At 43.7% G+C, this 18,277-nt stretch overlaps 2 protein-coding genes across 3 annotated transcripts; one reads left to right on the top strand and one right to left on the bottom strand.

Annotated features, from left to right (window-relative positions):
* Window positions 1-164: 164 nt before the first annotated feature.
* Window positions 165-7,608, bottom strand: gmcl1 (germ cell-less, spermatogenesis associated). 2 transcript variants are annotated; one of them, XM_086187631.1, is made up of 15 exons: window positions 7,250-7,608; window positions 6,190-6,377; window positions 5,978-6,097; window positions 5,789-5,885; window positions 5,587-5,684; window positions 5,385-5,497; window positions 4,434-4,499; window positions 3,675-3,759; window positions 3,508-3,598; window positions 3,284-3,424; window positions 2,959-3,028; window positions 2,774-2,849; window positions 2,542-2,687; window positions 2,304-2,391; window positions 166-2,212 (listed from the first exon to the last, which is right to left on the bottom strand). In XM_086187631.1, the coding sequence occupies exons 2-15, from the start codon at window positions 6,367-6,369 to the stop codon at window positions 2,072-2,074; spliced, it is 1,512 nt and encodes a 503-aa protein (XP_086043757.1). In that variant the 5' UTR covers window positions 6,370-6,377; window positions 7,250-7,608; the 3' UTR covers window positions 166-2,071. The 2 variants fall into 2 exon arrangements, with proteins under 2 accessions (XP_086043758.1, XP_086043757.1); XM_086187632.1 differs by lacking the exon at window positions 7,250-7,608 and having other exon boundaries at window positions 165-2,212; window positions 6,190-6,374.
* A 4,091-nt stretch (window positions 7,609-11,699) lies between these two features.
* On the top strand, window positions 11,700-18,129 carry ggcx (gamma-glutamyl carboxylase). Its single transcript, XM_086187461.1, has 15 exons — window positions 11,700-11,869; window positions 12,104-12,307; window positions 12,413-12,571; window positions 12,778-12,943; window positions 13,017-13,095; window positions 13,176-13,282; window positions 13,354-13,517; window positions 14,184-14,479; window positions 15,570-15,701; window positions 15,940-16,091; window positions 16,183-16,352; window positions 16,438-16,568; window positions 16,671-16,818; window positions 17,027-17,231; window positions 17,474-18,129. Exons 1-15 carry the CDS (start codon window positions 11,845-11,847, stop codon window positions 17,631-17,633), a joined length of 2,298 nt encoding a protein of 765 aa, XP_086043587.1. The 5' UTR covers window positions 11,700-11,844; the 3' UTR covers window positions 17,634-18,129.
* Window positions 18,130-18,277: the final 148 nt, after the last annotated feature.

Here is an 18,277-nt window from a genome sequence, read left to right as displayed (position 1 = left end):
AATTTGACAAGCACACACGATAAATTACAAGTTAAGGATGTCCTGGTGAACACCAGAGATCAGCCAATCAGTGACCACCAAGGAATGTGTTCAGGGAAAAAAACAACAACAACATATTAAGTTCAAAATCCAGCAGCTTAGTAGAGACCAACATAGAAAGAAGAGATTCCATCATACGGTAGCACCACAGCCCACGGGGATGGGCAGTTTTATTGGCAGTTGACAACTGTATACATGTTTTCTTTTGCAAAAATAAATCCATACAAATGAGGTGATAAATAAATAAAAGCTAAATAAAAAAACCCTTGAGTAGGAACGTAATGAGGGTTACAGTTGTGGCTATACTTGCGAGTCAGTCTCTCTAGAATAATGCAGCAGTACATGTCAGCTTAAATCAGGAAATCCCAACGTTTACTCTTGGCCAAAATGGGATGAGAGGCTCTGGTGAGATGCCCAACGAATAAATGTGAAAACGTACAGAAACAACAGAAGTCATTTATCTTAACACTCAAACTCTAAACGTACCAAATCAAAAGGTCAACACTCATGATGAACATTTAGAGGCTGTAGGTCTTAAGACTGATGAGAGTATAAACATTTCCTTTCTACTGGCGCCCTCACTAACACGTTCATGGATAAATGATCTGCTCCTGATCGTCTGGGAGTTCCGTTCTGACTAACCGTCTGGTTTAGGAGGTGAGCAGAAGCTGCTGTGGTGTTAACATGCTAGCATAGTGACACGGGAATGAAAAACAGCTGGAAATCTTGTTTTCAGTTGGTTCAAACAGTTCAGCCGCTGGACGAGAGGCCGTAAAACCTTCAGTCTTACCAGAAGCTTTTGTAAGTTGGACTCAGGGCCACAGTGGTGAACCGGGGTGAAAATTGACAGTAATCACATGCGTTTTCTTGCCTCAGACGTTGAAGGCTATTGTAACAATGTGTTCCAAAAAACAATAAAAAATAATCAATTTCGAGTTTCAGGTCTGTCAGTTCATAATGTTTTGTGACATTAAAGCAAAGAGTTTTTGTTAAGAAAAACAAACAAGAGGATACCTCAAGGGGGCAGAGTAACAGACATTAACCGTATAATTCTGCTTATAATTGTGAAACTGTGGCGTTTAACAGAATGTACCATAATATCAGTACGTTTCTTGCAGCAACAGATCATTTTTAATATACAGTATCAGTGTCTGTCTGATACGTAAAACTGCGTAGGAAATTATTTGTGGGCTTTTCCAAAGGTGTAGAAAATAAAAAAGATGTTACAAATGAACAATGTGTTTTTCAGTATGTACAGACTATGAATGTCATATAAACCTGTTCTTACATGGATAATATTGACATAAATATTCGGCTGTCTGCCAAATGATTTGTAAAATATCAACAACATAAAGTCCAATACAGTGCTTCCCTCGGTTAGACTGCTGGTTGTTTTGGATACTGTTAGTTGTCACGTTGACTCAGCTCAAGTCAGAGTGAACAGGATGTGCAGTTAGAGTGGGGAGGGGGGGGGGGGGGTCTGCACCCACCCAGGCTGTGTCTCCCTTCCCATACAACACACAAACCAGTGCAACAATAAAATTTCCTCCCGTGAGAACTTTGAACTTGAAGTTCTAACGTTATCACGGACGAATGCTTTGCAAATGATTTTTTGAGGTTGTCAACTGTTCCCACTTGATGTTCCCATAATCCAGGACGATAATGTTCCTGTACAGACACACACACACATGCACACACGTGCAGGGTCGTCATCAATGTAAAGTCAAACCGGTCCACGGTGGAGTTCTGAGGTGTACAAAACGAGGGTTTCTGTCTGAAGGAATGGTCCGTTGTTCCAGTGAACACAGTAGGAGCTGCTCTGAGTAGTCAAGGCTGGCTGATCCCTCCTGGGTTACTCCTGTTACACTCAACTCCATGGAAACACTGATAGGAAGTTACGTCCCTACACACCTGACAGAGCATGCAGATGATATGGCCGTGTGCTGGTGAATGTGTACTGTACAGACGGGCTAGTGTCAGTGTCTCTGCGTTACCAGAGGAATAGCGGCAGTTTGTGGCAGCTGAGCGGCCATCAAGACACACTCCGGGTGTTGCTGTCCTGCTCTGGAGAGTCCGGCCTCTGGTCTGACTGGGGCGACGTATACAGGAAGTTACAGCACACGTAGAGCGGGAAGGACAACAAGCGGCTGTCCAGGTTCATCACCACGTACTCCTGAGTGAGAGGAGGAATATAAAGAGTGAACAGATGCTGGTGCAGTCCCGACAGAGCCAACTTCATCTACAGGACCACACATCAGACTGACCTGATCCTTCTCCAGGGTGAGAAGCTGGTAACCAGTTGAACGACTGCACACCAGTTTTCCACGGCCGTCGAAGGAGGCAAGACGTAACCTGGACGAACCAAAACGTGTTTTCAAAAGAACAAATGAATTAACAAAACAAACGCCACACATTCTTATCCATCTTATGCTAACCAAACAATCTAACTGCCATGACACTTCCAGGTTTTTTGTGACCATATGCTCCTGGAGCCACACTGACCTGTATGCCAGATGTCTCCGTGGTTGCAGGCTCACAGCGCCCCCACATGGCTGACTCAGTGTATTCCTCTTGAAGACTATGAAGCGGTTTGTGTAGGTCACAAGCAGGTCAAACCCAAAGTTGAAACCCGTCCATCGCCAGCAGTACTAAGGGAAAGAAAACAGCCCAAATTATATTCTTCAGACTTAAACAACAAATATCAGCTTAGTAACAGTGAGACTGTACCACTCACGTCTCCATCTTTAGTCAGTTTCCTGCCGCACCTCATACTGCTCAACTCAAACTCCTCCTTGTTAGCTTCCTGTGGGCTAAAGATAAAAAGATGCTTTTATTAAGACATTTGCTTTTAAGAGAGTTGTTTTTGTGCTTAAATGAGGGTGACAAAGCATCAAACTGATACCGGAGATTTAGTCTCACCCGTTATCGTTGTCAAATTCGGTTCGCAGCATAGCGAACCACTGGTTTTTATACATAGCCGTCAACCAATCTGGAACAGACAGGAAGTAGAACACAATGCATGAACACATGGAAGAGAGCGCTGCAAAAAATGAACGACTGGGTTACTTTCATCCTGAATTATCCAAAAAGTCACTTGAAACCCCTTAAAAAAACAACTTCAAACATTAAATGACTAAATCAAATCACTAACTGTATTCATAAGAGCTCTGATGCTGCATAGTGTCACCAGAGCCTGAGCACCAATCATTCATGACTCAGTTACGTAGACGGAAGCTCATCTTACCAGGAGGCAGAATGTTGTCTCTCTCCAGAATGCGAGCGGACGCGAGGTCGTTGATGATGTACTGGAGACGAACGTATTTGAACACTGAACAAAAAGGAGCCCCCTCCTCGGTGTTCAAGAAAGGCTCTCTCTCACAAAGGTCTGTAGGCCGAGGTCGAGGGGAAAATATTATGTCTGATAAGCACGAATGAAGATGCTGCTTCACTGAGGTGATGTTACAGTACCTGTCCTGCGTTTGCAGAGCCAGGCGTCGGCATCAGCCAGCAACTGCTTGATGGGTCCATCCCACGACGGATTCAGCTGAAGGAACATCCACTGAAGAGAGAGAATTAGTTACTCTCACTGCCACAACAGAGAGAGCATCAGTGACTGAATTCATTTGTCCTTCTACCTTTTTCAAAGCCGTGTATACGTCCATCTCCACCTGCATTACAAACAGGTCTGAAGACTGGATGAGCTGCTCCATCACCTCTGCCCTGTTAACACACACACACACACACACACACACACACACACACACACACACACACACACACGTGCATGGTAAGGCTCGCAAAACTGTGTGGTAAATTATTCTTAATGTATTGCTCGTCATATCAGACATAAGCACTTTGAATTCTCATAAGCAGATGTGCATGCAAATATTTGTACTGCATGACATTTCTCACTCCAGCTGTGGAAGAACTTTCTATTTTCTTTCTTTCATTGGACTGCAAGATGCTTATCATCCGTACATTGCGGGGGAAGAGTACACAGTACTTATTCAAAGACAGTGTAAATTAACCCTAAATGTCCTGTATATTCTTGTTATTTCCCATATGTTCCCATTAATTTACATGGAAATTTTTCAACTCGACAACTAACAAAAGTATATAATAATACAAAATTTCCATGAGAAGTTTGGAAAATAACTCATTTACAGAAACTTTGCCACCTTATACAGAGTCAATAACAATATCTTTGCTGTTATTATTACCACTCAATGTTTAGCAGCTGCTTCATCCTCCTCATCAAAATAGCCACAACACTGCTGACATGAAAGTCTCGTCTCAGTCTGGGATACAGAATCACGAGCTCTGCAACTGACGGCTTAATAAACAGCAGTTAAAACAGGGTCGTGAAAGCAAAGTACACACACACACACACATACCCAAGTTCTTTCATCAAGTCGACATTTTGGTGCGTCATCAGGTTGTTGAGAAGCCACTCAAGACACCTGCAGACAGAGAAGCACCAACACAGACATCAGCAAAACATCCACGTCTCAGCAGGTCTGTGTGAAGCTTCATGGCATATCAAGTACCAATGCCTCAAGGCATAAGTAATGTCATAAATTGATGGTTGCACCTCTGTAGGCACATAGCAACCAATAATGTCCTTTTTTTCAGATCATATTTTAATAAATGGTCAATAGTGTTATAACTGACCAAAATCTATGAACCACTAACATCGTCATTTGTTTTCCAAAATGTTATTATGAGGGGGCGGCATGGCTCAGAGGTAGAGTGGCCATCTAGCAACCAAAGGGTTGTTGGTTTGATCCTTGTCCAAGTATCCTTGAGCAAGATTCTGAGCCCCTAATTGCTCCTGATGGCCCTGTGATGGACTGGTGACCCGTCCAAGGTGAACCCCACCTCTTGCACAATGTCAGCTGAGATAGGCTCCAGGCTCCACCCCCCAACCACCACCCCCATCAACGGCTAAGCAGTATAGAAAATGGATCGATGGAAAATGTCATGACATTATGAGTTGCTTCAAGGTCCAACAACACCTCAGCAGCCTGCCCTGGTTACTTGGAGCAGCTTGGAGCCTGACCAGTAGAACATTCCAGTGGAAGAACGTTTATGTCATCAAAAGCCAGATGAAGTTAGTGGGAAAGTCGATGTTTTCTGTAACTCCATCAAAAAGTTTGTGGTGTTGAAACAAAAGTACCAAACTGCAATCTGGTAAACGTTAGCAAATGTTACAAGTTCTGCAAATGATGAAGTTTTAGCTGGAACTGCCAACAACCAGAGACTATTCAGGGGGAATATTATTCAATTACACACAAAAATATTAGCACTTGATGTGAAAAAACGCTAGAGAGGAATTAGAATCTAACTTTTTCATGACTGAGTCCAGGCCGTAGATACAAGCACAAGCATAGTAGCCACACACGGTCTTCACACTGATGTTCTCCTTCATGGTCTCTCCACACTGCTGGATCAGTCCATCCTGTCAAAATCAACAAACCATGACGATTGTTATGAAATATTTGAATCAAATTAAGTTATATTTGAGGCAAAAGCGAATTCAGGACTGACCAGCTGTAACATACAAGCAGCAGCAAGTATACTGACAACCCTGCTGGGCTTGATCAGAACATCGTCCCGGTACAAGGATCCAAATACCACCTGGAGAGCTGCACACACAGAACAATCAAGCGTTAATGGTGTAAACACACCAAGAAATCCAGTCGTCTCCTCGTGCGTGTGTGTGGGGGTGTGTGAGTGTGAGATCTCTGACCTTCAGTGTCGATGTTCTGGTCGGGGATCTCCAAGTTGATTTCCATCATGTTGGATTCTTTCCAAGAGCCGCTGAACATGCTGGAGAAATACCCGGACTGCCACAGGCAAGAAGAGGATTATTAAATACTGAGAATAACCAACATGAAAGATTAAATGTCTCTGTGGTGTTTTTGTGTCTTTGCTTCACCTGACACAGGTATAATTTATGGAGGTTCCACTCTTGTCCCAGGGCACAGATGCGAATGTCACTGTTTTCTCCGTTCAGAAACAAGGTTTGATAAATGTACTTTGATGTGCTTTTAAGTTTCTTCCTGTTCAAAGTTTGAAAAATATGACACAGACAGGAGGAGAAGGTGAGACAACAAGTTCAAGATGTCAACCCTGACCTGATGACCTGACTTGCCTCCGAGGTGTATCCAGCACGGCGTCGTCATCCTCTTGCTCACTCTCACAGTCACACTGTGCATTTCGTTTCCTCTTCTTACAATCGCACCCGTGTTTGCGGCCACTGCTCGTGCCCTCCGCGATCTCCTCTGGCCCCTGAGAAGAGGACTGAAACCTGCTGCCCAAGCTTCCCATTTTCAATCCTTAAACAAGACGTGAAGACAGAATTAACAGGTCAGTGATACTGTGTCTAAACACTGCAACACAGATCAATATATCAATATATCAGCAGAGTTAATACCGTTTGTTTTCTGTTACGTTCGTTTGACTTATTCTGCACAGAGAATACGAACTGGAAAGTGGCAGATCCCTGGCGAAAACCGCCATTTGCTAATGCAGTAACCCTTACTTTCTGTCCATCAAACACATTTTCAAAATAGCAAAACGGAAAAGAATCGAATTTAATAGCTTTTAAACTGGAATCAGAGAACTTTTCTTTTTTTCCCCATTTATAGCAAACATGACAGTTTGATTTGAATGTCTGACAACAGGCAAATCTCCTGCAAACCTTCAGCATTTTTATAAAACCAGTAGTAAATCAAAATCATTGAACATTGCATTCTACAAATTTGATAGTTAAATTAGTTGGCTTAATTTATGAGACAAAACTGGGTCAAGTCATGTTTTGAGTTTAAATCATTTGCCCAAAAAAACACACATTTAAACGCGACTTTAACTGGTAGCATTATTATTATTATTATTATAATAACTTGTTGATGTTGCCACGATCAACAGGAGAGTCTGATATCATAACAGCCCAAACTTGTTTGAAAGGAAAACAAATGATAGAAGATAGAAATGTGTCTTAATGGGAGATTTTACAAGAATAAATACTATGCAGATTGAAGCCACACAATTTGCAGCTATATCTGTTAATTTTTGTCAAAGGACACAACAAAACAAACGTTACATCAAGTCTATCCGTCCATCACATGTTCCACTGTCTGGCTCACTCCTTCAAAATTTAACAAACAGTCTTAATAACAAAAAAATAGCACGGAACCAGCTAGCTTACCTTGTGTTTATGACAGGACCAGCAGGTTAAAGTGAACAGTAAACAACGGCTGCTTATCTCGGGTCCGACGGTCTGTCAATGTGTGACGAGACAGATGAGGATGGGCTAACACCACACAGTTAGCTTAGCTGCCGAATTCCCACAACAAAAACACTGGGAAACAACAACTGCGTCGCCTGAGACGAGCCAGTCCTCCACACAAGCTCCGGTGCCCCAGCTTCGTTCCCTGTTACACCATGTTCCCGAAATTAGTACAAACTGAGAGGTAGCAACTGAGATGTAGGTATCCTGGAAATCTGTGGCTTGCTGCTTTTGTGTTCTTCTTCTTCTCTCGGTGCGTGTAAGCACAATGTCTACGTCACAGACGGCTCCCGAGCGCCTCTCAGTGGGAGACAAGCGAATTAAACTCGCACAATGACCTCATATGGGGCAGAATCGTTTGTAAGGGCTGTATTTTAGCTTTTGAAGTCTTCAATTTGTATCCCATAAAATTCAGTTTTAATTATTAATTTTTTTTACATGTGATAACTGTCGGTGTTCTGTATCTGTAAAAAACAAAACAAAAAAAACTCCCTCATTCTACACCCTCACCCTAGATAAACCGATACTAATATTACAAGATATCTTGAAAGAAAGAAAGAAAGAAAGAAAGAAAGAAAGAAAGAAAGAAAGACAGAAATATGCTATGTGCAGTCCAGGTAAACATTGGTTGAACCCTACTGACCAGTCTGTTCCTCCTGAGTCCAAAGAGCACAGCAAAGTATTCAGCCTTTTGTGTAATACTGACTTTTATGTATTAATAGACAAATTAATATTTGATATACTCCAGAATAATCCACAAATTGATGGATCAAAACCAACATGCTTTCTCATGATGTTGAATTGCTGTCATATCTAAAACTGTGAGTCCTATCACCCAGTTGCAGCATTTCACAGAGGGCTCTCCACCTCAGCCCTCTTCCCACTCACTGGAGGGAGACCACGACCTCTCGGTTAGGATCAAATGTTTAGTCTACAACCATCTGCAATAATCGAAACATAAAACCAGATTCTTCAGAATACAGAGACTCACAAGAGGTAGTCAGCGGTGAATAATTTGATGAATACTTGATAACATGTCTCATTCAGATTCAGATTCAGATTCAGATGACTTTATTTATCCCTGAGGGGCAATCAAAGTACGGTACAACTGAGCAGCATGACATTAAAATACAATAGAAAAAAAAATAGAAAAAAAATAGAAAAGAAAAAAAAGAAGACAAAAAATACACAAAAAAAACAAAAAAACAAAAAAACAGGGACATGACAGTGGGAATAAATAAGAGAATAAAAATAAGATTAAAGATAAAAATACAATAAATATACTACATACAGTATGTACACAATGTAAAATGAAGAGTAAGGTGACTGGAGTGAGTGAATAAAGTGCAGACAATGTAAACAGTATAAACAGTGTAACAGTGAAGACAGGATATTGAGTAGCCCGGGGAGAGTATGTAGGTGTGTGTGTGTAGGGTGTTGGTGTGGGGAAGGTGTTAGCAGCTGGAGTTAAAGAAAAGAATGGCTTTGGGGACAAGGGTGGCTTTCCTCCTCTCAGTTCTGCAGGCCACACAGCGGAGGCGTTGCCCAGAGGGGAGCCATTCAAATGCAGAGTGGAGTATGTGTGAGGGGTCTTTGATGATCTTGGCTGCCTGTCTCAGGGCCTGTTGGCTGTAAACGTGTGAAAGAGTTCTGACAGGCAGGCCGATGATTTTGGAGCACACTGATGCAGTGCGCTGCAGTCTGTTCCGGTTCTGGAGGCTGAGGGAGTGGAACCAGCAGGTTATGGAGGATGTGATGATGCTTTCCACAAAGGCGTAGTAGAAAGTCATCATTATGGGCATGCTGACTCCAGAGGAATTGAGTTTCCTGAGGAGGAACAGTCGTTGGTGACACCTCCTGAGAATCTCCTCTGTGTTGGCAGAAAAGTTCAGGAGGTTGTCAAAGATTGTGCCCAGGTATTTGTACTCCTCGACCACCTCCACTGGCTTCCCGTGGATGGTGGTGATGACAGCAGAAGCCAGATCCCTCTGCTTGCTGGAGAAGGTCACCACCATCTCTTTGGTCTTGCTGACGTTCAGTTCTAGTTTGGAGCTGTCACACCACTCTACAAACTCCTGAAGAGCGGGTCCATGATGTTGTGCTGGGCCTGACAGCAGTGACAGGAGAACTGTGTCGTCAGCATATTTCACCAGGTGGCAGTTGGGCTGTGTGGATCGGCAGTCATCTGTGTAGAGGATGAAGAGCAGGGGGGAGAGCACACAGCCTTGGGGGGAGCCAGTTGAGGTGAAGCGGAGGTCCGAAAGGGAGTTGTTGACCCGAACTTTCTGAGTCCTGTTGGTCAGAAAGTCCAGAATCCACAGTACAAGCTGGTCGTCCAGATGGAAGCAGGAGGAGAGTTTGGTGGCCAGGATGTGGGGCTGCAGTGTGTTAAATGCTGATGAGAAATCAGCGAACAGAAGTCTGGCGGAGGAGTTAGGAAGCTCCAGGTGCTTGTGGATGGAGTCCAAGATGAAGATTTTTGCATCCTCGACGCCTCTGCGTGCGCGATAAGCAAACTGGAGTGGGTCCATCAGGGGGTCGGTTGCTCTGATGATGTGCTGTTTTATGATCTTCTCCACGACCTTCATCACCAGGGAGGTGAGGGCCACGGGGCGGAGATCGTTCAGAGACTTAGGGTTGGTTTTTTTTGGGATGGGGATGACTGTGGAGTGTTTCCACAGCTGGGGAACTGTGTGACTGTCCATGGAGTGTTGAAATAGAGTCCGGAAAACACTGCCTAGTTGCCCCGCACAGTGCCTCAGGACTCTGCTGCTGATGTTGTCGGGGCCGGGTGAGCTCCTTTCCCTGGTCCTCCTGAGGGCTCTCACCACGTCCTCCGTCGTGAAGGTGAGTGCGGAGCTGCCAGGTTTGAATGAAGATCTGGTCTCCTCAAGCTGGATGATGTTGTCTGACTCAAACCTTGTGTAGAATGAGTTGAGGTCGTCGGGGAGGGTGGAGGGGTCACTGCTCCTCACCTGGATGGCTCTGGGGGTGGTGACCGCAGTGTTCACAGAGGCCATGGTTTTGAGGCCCTGCCAGGCTGAGCGGAGGTCCCCTGTGGTGAATTTCTTCATGTCTCACTGTGAAATAGTGGATAATCTGGAAATGACCATGTACAAGAATTTACTTTTATTAACTTGTCCCTAAAATCAAGAACAACCTATGACGAAAGCTAGATCTAGAAATAGATGCCAATGACTCTTGGAATATAGTTATAAAAAGATTAATCAGATTTACAACATTTTAATCACCCTTATATTCATATCAAAATAGCACTAAAACATTTTTTTCTTTGTTCTCTTTTCATTTAAGCATATTTCTCTTCAGGAATATTTCCTGTGAGACGAAGGGTCTGTTTGCCTGCAACATTTCCTTTTCCTTAAAGCTCATGGCTAATAATCAAACTGTGTAACAAAAATACGCACACATTGTTCAATATAAAACCGCCCCCCTGTGGTATCGTTTAATATTGTAGTCATGACAGTATGAAATCACGGAGAAGTTGTAAAATATCTCCAAAACTACTGGATATAACTGTGCACATGTGGTTATTTATTTATGGGAGAGTCAGTGTTTGGCAGCGAGCACAGTCACATGAAATCTTTACTGATTACAACCAACCCAACAGATAAAAGGCTAAGATCACCTGGCCACACTGTCAGGGACAGAACCATGATAAAACACAATTCATGAGCAACCACTTGGAGAACACTTGCCTGTCATTTTTGCCTTTATTCTTTCAGTTCAGAGGTGCGTTGTTTGCCATGTGTCATTCATGAATGCAAACACATTTTCCTTAATCTAAATTAAAACATAAATGAATAGTGTTTGTACAGAATGTTACTCTCTGTGTGACCGGCTGCATGCTCTCCTTATCCTCGGGGGTGCGTTTGTTAGCCCAAAATCAAGGTTCGCTTGTGACTTTTTTTTCAAATACACTATAAATTGTTGAGGTGAGTTTAGCAGACTAACTTTTCAACATCCCACTGTGATTCAACCCACTGCTTTCTTTTTATAGCATATGAAGACTTTACAACCTCATATTGTTATGTGACGTATGCATCTGTTATTTCTATTTGCAGTTTTCATTCTGATGTGACGTTATTCAACTTTTTAAATATACGAATGTAGCTTCCTAATCTTTGTTTTCTCATTAACATTGCAGTTATAAGTCTAGAATTTTTGATCGGCATAAACCTGATTTAATTTAGTTTACCTTTTCAATTTTAAAAAAAGGAGAGAAAGTATTTCAGATTAACCCGGTAACAGGATATGACATAAAGGTACTCCCTGTGGGGGCGTGGCTATCAGAGAGAGCAACCAATAAGCGTCGACCTCCTCTTTTGCAACATTCCACTCCTCCGCCTCCTCTCCCTGGCCAGCTCGGGAGTGTGTGGGACTGTGACACGTACATCTGTCCGGGCAGGACACCTCCACCTGGGGCCGGAAGAGCACAAAGGGGACTTTTCAGACCCCCGTAGCGGACTAAAACCTTTTATGAATAAACTTATAACATGGAGACGCGAGACGCAGTTGCAGGTGAGCTTGTTATTAGCAGTGTTGCTCTTTAGCTAATACCAGTGAGACCAGTAAACAACAGGGATAAACTGTTATTTTGACGTGTCAACTGTTAAAATTCTGAGCTTATTGTGAAAAGCCATGATCATGTAGTGGTCCTCCGAAGGTCCTAATAAGCACACTAAGTTTGTCTTTGATTTTGCCTTGCTGATAAATAGTGATTTAATGTTTTGCATGTCATTGTTAAATCTGCAGCTGCTCTTGTGAGCGGGGATGGAAGTGAAGGACCGACAGCTAAGATGGACGCAGTTGGTAAACAAGATAAAGCTCAGACCAAAAGCAAGATGGAGCAGCTCTTTGGGTTCAAGAGAGAGGACCTGACCTCCTGGCAGAGCTTTGTGACCCTTCTGAACCGCCCCACTGACCCTGCATCTCTGGGCATCTTCCGCTGCCTGTTTGGTATTGAAGATACTTTAGTGGTCACGGAGCATGAGTTATTTTGCGGTTCTACGTTGCCTCTTGAATCTAACAACAACAAGTATAATTGGTGCTCCGTTTGTGCAGGTTTGCTGATGGCTATCGATGTCACTCAGGAACGTGGCCTCAGTCACCTGGACTACAAGTACCTGGATGGAGCCCCCGTGTGCCGCTTTCCCCTTTTTAACTTCTTGCAGCCTCTGCCAATGGATTGGATGTACTTGGTCTATGTGGTGATGTTCCTCGGTGGGTCTTCTTCTACTAAAACAACAAAAAAAAGTCTTAAAGTTTCATTAAACTCTGTGTTTCCTCTGTGGGACCCCCCCCCCCCCCCCATAAAGTCTAATTACGAATCATTTGAAGGAACCATCTCTGGGGGGGTGGAATCCTCCTCTTGTATGAAATCAAGCAATATTGATTTATATTTAAATAATAACAGAATTTCTTCCCAGGCTCCTTGGGCATCATGCTGGGCTGCTTCTACCGTCTCTCCTGCCTCATGTTCATATCATCGTACTGGTACGTCTTCTTTCTGGACAAAACCGTGTGGAACAACCACTCCTACCTCTACGGCCTGATTGGATTTCAGCTCACGCTCATGGATGGCAACAGATACTGGTGAGATAAAGTCTGAAATAGGGTCTTTCTACCTGTATGTATGAGGCGCATTTACACCTTTATCTCTGCGTAGGTCGATTGATGGATTGCGGAGACCTTCTATCAGAAACGCTCAGGTGCCACTATGGAATTACACTTTGCTGAGGATGCAGGTTTGTGCTTTATTCACTCATTTTATGAGTTCTATGAATGTACATTGTTTTAATCTGGTGACGTCACATGTTTCTCACAGATATTTATAGTGTATTTCATCGCTGGAATTAAAAAGCTGGATGCTGATTGGGTGGAAGGATATTCCATGTCGTACTTGGCGCACCATTGGCTATTTGATCCTTTCAAGTAGGTATCAGGTACTGTTTGATCTCAACACTCCCACTCTGATCTAACCTGCTGTCCTGATTGTTTTCCAGAGTGATTCTTCCTGTAGAGTTAGTGAACCTGCTGGTGGTCCACGGAGGCGGTCTCATCCTTGATCTAACTGCAGGCTTCCTGCTGTTTTTTGATGCCACACGTCCTTATGTATTTTTCTTTGTCACCTACTTCCACTGTATGAACTCGCAGCTCTTTAGCATTGGTGAGTCTGCTGCGTTTTCCTTCACTGAAATCTTAACTGTATGTTACTGCTCTAATCCATTAAAAGAACATGCCAACTTTTTGGAAAATACACTTATTGTCCATCTTCCCTGGACAAGAAGATCCATATCCTTCTCTCCTCTGTGTGTGCATTAGGATGCCCAGACCCACAGAGATCAGCTGACTGCTAGTTAGCTTCGCACAATGAATTAGAGTGGATGGGAAGTGTTTGCATCAGAGGTCAGATCGGGTTCGGGAAATTGGTTCATCCAGAAGTAATCCCCGTGATGTTTGCTTGCAAAGTCAGCTGAGCTTAGCTGCAGCAGTCGCTCTCTTAGTCACCCAAAAATGTTTTGTTGGCAGAAGTTTTAAGGTGCAGTGTCAAATTACTGCATCCAGTCTGGGAAGAAGTTCAGGGTCATACACTTCAAATGTTATAAACCTAGTTCTATTAATGCAAGTGAAGACTGTTATAGAAAAAAAAGTGCATTTGATGAATTTTGACAGTGGTATGCTGACACTTCCCACCCACTACCATTCCTTGTGCTAAGCTAACTAGCAGTCTACCTAATACACAGATTGAGAGAAGGCTATCTGTCTTCCTGTCTGGCTCTGAAAATGTTGGAATGTTCCTGAAAGACTGTTTGTCATTTTCCATCCTCTACAGGCATGTTTCCGTACGCAATGATGGCAACCAGTCCTCTCTTCTGCTACGCCGACTGGCCGAGAAGATTCTTTGGCTGTTTCCCATCATTCCTTCGTGCAGTCCTACCACTCACATCCCAGGACCTCCAGCCCAGTGCCTCCTGCGTTTACCCTGAGAAACCAAGCACTGGCGCTGAACGCCAAGAGACCCCGCCCAAATCTTCTAAACTGAGACTGAAACACAAACTGGCAGCCATTTTTACTGTCGTCTACATCGTGGAGCAGTTCTTCCTGCCCTACTCCCACTTCATCACACAGGTACTGCTGCCTCTCCTGGACTTTATGGTGTATATTTGGTCACACGTGTCGTGCAGTTTGATGGATTAACGAAATGTTGAATATGTTCCTGGTTACTTCTAGAAATAGACATTTTTTTGACAAGAGGCACAAATGTTAAGACTAATGAGACATACTAGCTTTGAAACTACACAACGTTTCTTCAACAATGTGAAGGTGAGTCCAAAGTAAATGCAGCAGAAAGTTTGTATGATGACGTGATTTGGGCTTAGAATTTTTGATGTTTTTGAAGTAAAGGCTAGCAAGAGTTGTGATTGAACTTTACTGTCAACAAAAGCCTTATCACCCCCCCCCCCCCCGTGCATTTACAGAGTTGAGCAATCAGACAAACAGCAGCTCGGGTCTGGTTACATCACCATTCTGTGTCTGATATGAACACTCCACCTTTTTCCTCTTCTATTAAGTTATGGTCAGGATTAATACACCTGTGAAAAGAGATAGAAATGATTGACAGGTGGATTGGGGCAGCGTGTGCAGTGATTCAGCCTGCTAAACTGGTCCTTTGTGTTGAAGAAGGAGCTGAGCCAAAGGGCAAAGCTCTCGATTTACCGGTTAATCTACGTTCCAACCCTCACCTGTAGTCATGAGCTCTGGGTAATGACCGAAAGAACAAGATGAGTTTCCTCCACAGGGTGGCTGGGCTCTCCCTTAGAGACAGGGTGAGAAGCTCGGTCATTCGGGAGGGACTCAGTGTAGAGCCGCTGCTCCTCCATGTCAAGAGGAGTCAGATGAAGTGGTTCGGGCATCTGGTGAAGATGCCTCCCGGAAACCTCCCTTGGAAGGTTTTTCGGTCAAGTCCTACCAGGAGGAGGCCTCGGGGAGACCCAGGACACACTGGAGAGATTATATCTCTCAGCTGGCCTGGGAATGCCTCGGGATTCCCCCGGAAGTGCTGGTGGCTGGGGAGAGGACAGTCTGGGCTTCCGTGCTGAGGCTGAAACCCCCCCCTCACAACCCAGACCCGGAGAAGCAGAGGACAACGATAAAGAGAAATGATTAACACTCAGATTTTAATTAGCGTGTAATTTCCTTACAATTTGTGTTAATCCAGGGTTACAACAACTGGACCAACGGCTTGTACGGCTACTCCTGGGACATGATGGTCCACTCCCGCAGCCATCAGCATGTCAAGATCACCTATAAAGATGGAAAAACTGGAGACGTAGGATACCTGAATCCAGGGGTGAGTCAAGAGGGAAAATACTGTACATTTTCTTTCGTCTTCCTCACACAATGGGAAAAGATCACTTTGTCTGATTAAGAAGCAAAACGACCTTTTATATCTTTATTGATGTACATTTTTCCACAAATGAAATTGATCAAATTCGCTCAGACATGAGATAATAAATGAATAAATACATACCTGTAGAAAACAATAAATAAGTCAGTAATGTAGTAATGAAGTTGTGCATGTTCTGTAGGTGTTTGCACAAAATCGTCGCTGGAAGGACCATGGCGACATGCTGAAGCAGTACGCCACATGCCTGAGTCAGTTGCTGCCTCGCTACAACATCTCTGATCCTGAAATCTACTTTGACATCTGGGTGTCCATCAACGAGCGTTTCCAGCAAAGGTACCAGAGCCTTCTTCTCTCTTATATTCACTGTAGATGTGGCCAATGGCCAGTGCGTACATTTTCCACTCACTCTGACCTTGTCTGGAAGGATTTTCGATCCTCGTGTGGACATTGTGAAGGCTGATTGGTCACCATTTCGCCCAAACTCGTGGCTCATGCCTCTACTGGTTGACCTCTCCCCTTGGAGAACCAAGTTCCAGGAGATCGAGGGCAGTTTGGACAATCAGACCGAGATTGTCTTTATTGCTGATTTCCCAGGTGACAGATTTACTTCTCAAGCCGTATTCATCCTTGCTGCTACATGAACTGTATGTGTACTCGCTGACAGCATCTTTCCCTGCAGGTCTCCACTTAGAAAACTTTGTGAGTGAAGATCTGGGCAACACCAGCATCCACGTGTTGCAAGGTCAGGTGAATGTGGAGATCGTGGAGGAGAAAAAGAACTACACCCTGAAGCCTGGTGAGCAGAAAAAGGTACAACAACACTCTCCACCATCATTGACAGTGTTTTGTTTAGCATGGATGCACTCATTGTAATGTGTGTGTGTGTGTGCGTGCGTGTGTTTGTGTGTGTAGGTACCTGCTGGGGCTTACCACAAGGTCTACACGGTGTCTGAGGAACACTCCTGCTACATGTACATCTATGTCAACACCACTGAGGCAGCGCTGCTGGAGAACTTCTCCAGGCTGATGGAGCTCCAGGAGCGCATTCGCAATGGGACAGGTGAAGTTTCGTTAGCACCCCCTAGAGGAATAAAGAGGCAGTGCACATATGAGAACGTAAAGGAGGATTGAAATTGTAGCTCATATTGTAGGTGAATTTAAAGATTCCTCAATGATCTCTGTTCAGAACAGCTCCAGACCTGTGTAAAGATGCAGAATGTACAAGACAAAAACCCAAAGCCAAGGTTAACTGGAGTCTCTGCCCACAGAAACTGAGCCTCTTCCACCTGAGCTGCAGCCTCTCATGGCTGCAGACAACGAAGATGGCTCAGAGGTCAACGCCACTGACCCCATCGTGCGGCTCTTCCTTAAGAGGCAGCGCCGCATTAAGGAGGTGAAGAAGCGCCGGGAAGCTGGCATGCTGGAGCGCCTGGACCGCTTTGCTGTGAGAAAGTACTACACCATACGGAGAGGGTGAGTTTTTGGGGCGTTCTGAGGGCACGTACCTCTTGCAAGGTAAACTCAGCCAAACCCATTGTAAAAAAGGAGTGATTTTCCATGCTTATACTCTACATCAAAACGTAGCTCTTCTTTAGTTCATCCTCCGCTGCTCAAACGAGTGAGCAAATTCACCCTCATGGTTTTTGTGTAATGCCTAAAATATCAAACATCACAAAAAAAAGAAAAAAAAATTCAACCTCCCCCTTCTCTTGTAGATTCCTGATGACGGCCATTGCTTTACGAAACCTGGCAGTGGGTCTTCCTCCGCTGGAGCAGCTGAGGAGGGAAGTAGCCTTCGCCAACATGAAGGAGCCTCAGGCAGAGACCAACCAGGACGAGTCACTGCAGGCTGAAGTGGGTCACGGAGAACTTTAGAACTAGGACCTAATCGCCTGCAGGTGCTGGATCACACACTCATACAGGTGTGTGTGTGTGTGTGTGTGTGTCACTACTGGACTGTTACTGAATTGGGACGTCGCTGCCCAGAAATACATTTCTAATTTTCTAAGCTTCTGAAATATTTCAGAATATTTCCAAATGTTGTCAGCATTTTTTTTCTTTTTTTCTTTACTGTGCAACGTTCCCTGTTTATTCAATTTTGCTGAAGAATTTTATAATTGCAATGATGCTTGGTAATATTACTAGAGTGATATCAATGTGTAACTTATGAGAAATTACTAGGGCTTTTCAATGAGTATGAAGCATTAACGCTGCTTCATCGGAGTGAAGTGTTTCTGAATTTTCAGTAGCTGTACTTTTTTTTTTTTTGACATGAACATGTGACTTTCTAATTCAGTATTTCCAAACTGTAATTTTCACTAATTCTGGCTCGGTTATATAAGCTGATTTACAAATACACATAAAACGTGCAGTGTTGTTCTGATTTCAAAGAGTTTGCTGTCCTGAGCTTTTCAGCTAAGCCTGCAATGTGAGGAAAAGAACATTTTTTTAGTCACTTTTATAAAAAAAAACCAAAAAAAACTTGTGTCAATGAACTCTGTTATTTTGACTGAAAATCA

Source organism: Aulostomus chinensis, chromosome 19, assembly GCF_037954235.1.
Source record: "Aulostomus chinensis isolate RoL2024-O1b breed Wild chromosome 19, RoL_Achi_v1.0, whole genome shotgun sequence".
NCBI lineage: Eukaryota > Metazoa > Chordata > Actinopteri > Syngnathiformes > Aulostomidae > Aulostomus > Aulostomus chinensis.
The sequence above is the reverse complement of the archived record's forward strand: the minus strand, read 5'-3'. Positions and strand labels throughout refer to the sequence as shown.

Coding starts and splice junctions, on each gene's coding strand:
- gmcl1 (XM_086187631.1), bottom strand. CDS start 6,369: ATGGGAAGCTTGGGCAGCAGGTTTCAGTCCTCTTCTCAGGGGCCAGAG. Junction 5,685..5,788: donor CCAGAACATCGACACTGAAG/GTCAGAGATCTC, acceptor CTGTGTGTGCAG/CTCTCCAGGTGGTATTTGGA. Junction 2,688..2,773: donor AACTGACTAAAGATGGAGAC/GTGAGTGGTACA, acceptor TCTTTCCCTTAG/TACTGCTGGCGATGGACGGG.
- ggcx (XM_086187461.1), top strand. CDS start 11,845: ATGGAGACGCGAGACGCAGTTGCAG. Junction 13,283..13,353: donor TGGCTATTTGATCCTTTCAA/GTAGGTATCAGG, acceptor ATTGTTTTCCAG/AGTGATTCTTCCTGTAGAGT. Junction 13,518..14,183: donor CTCGCAGCTCTTTAGCATTG/GTGAGTCTGCTG, acceptor CATCCTCTACAG/GCATGTTTCCGTACGCAATG.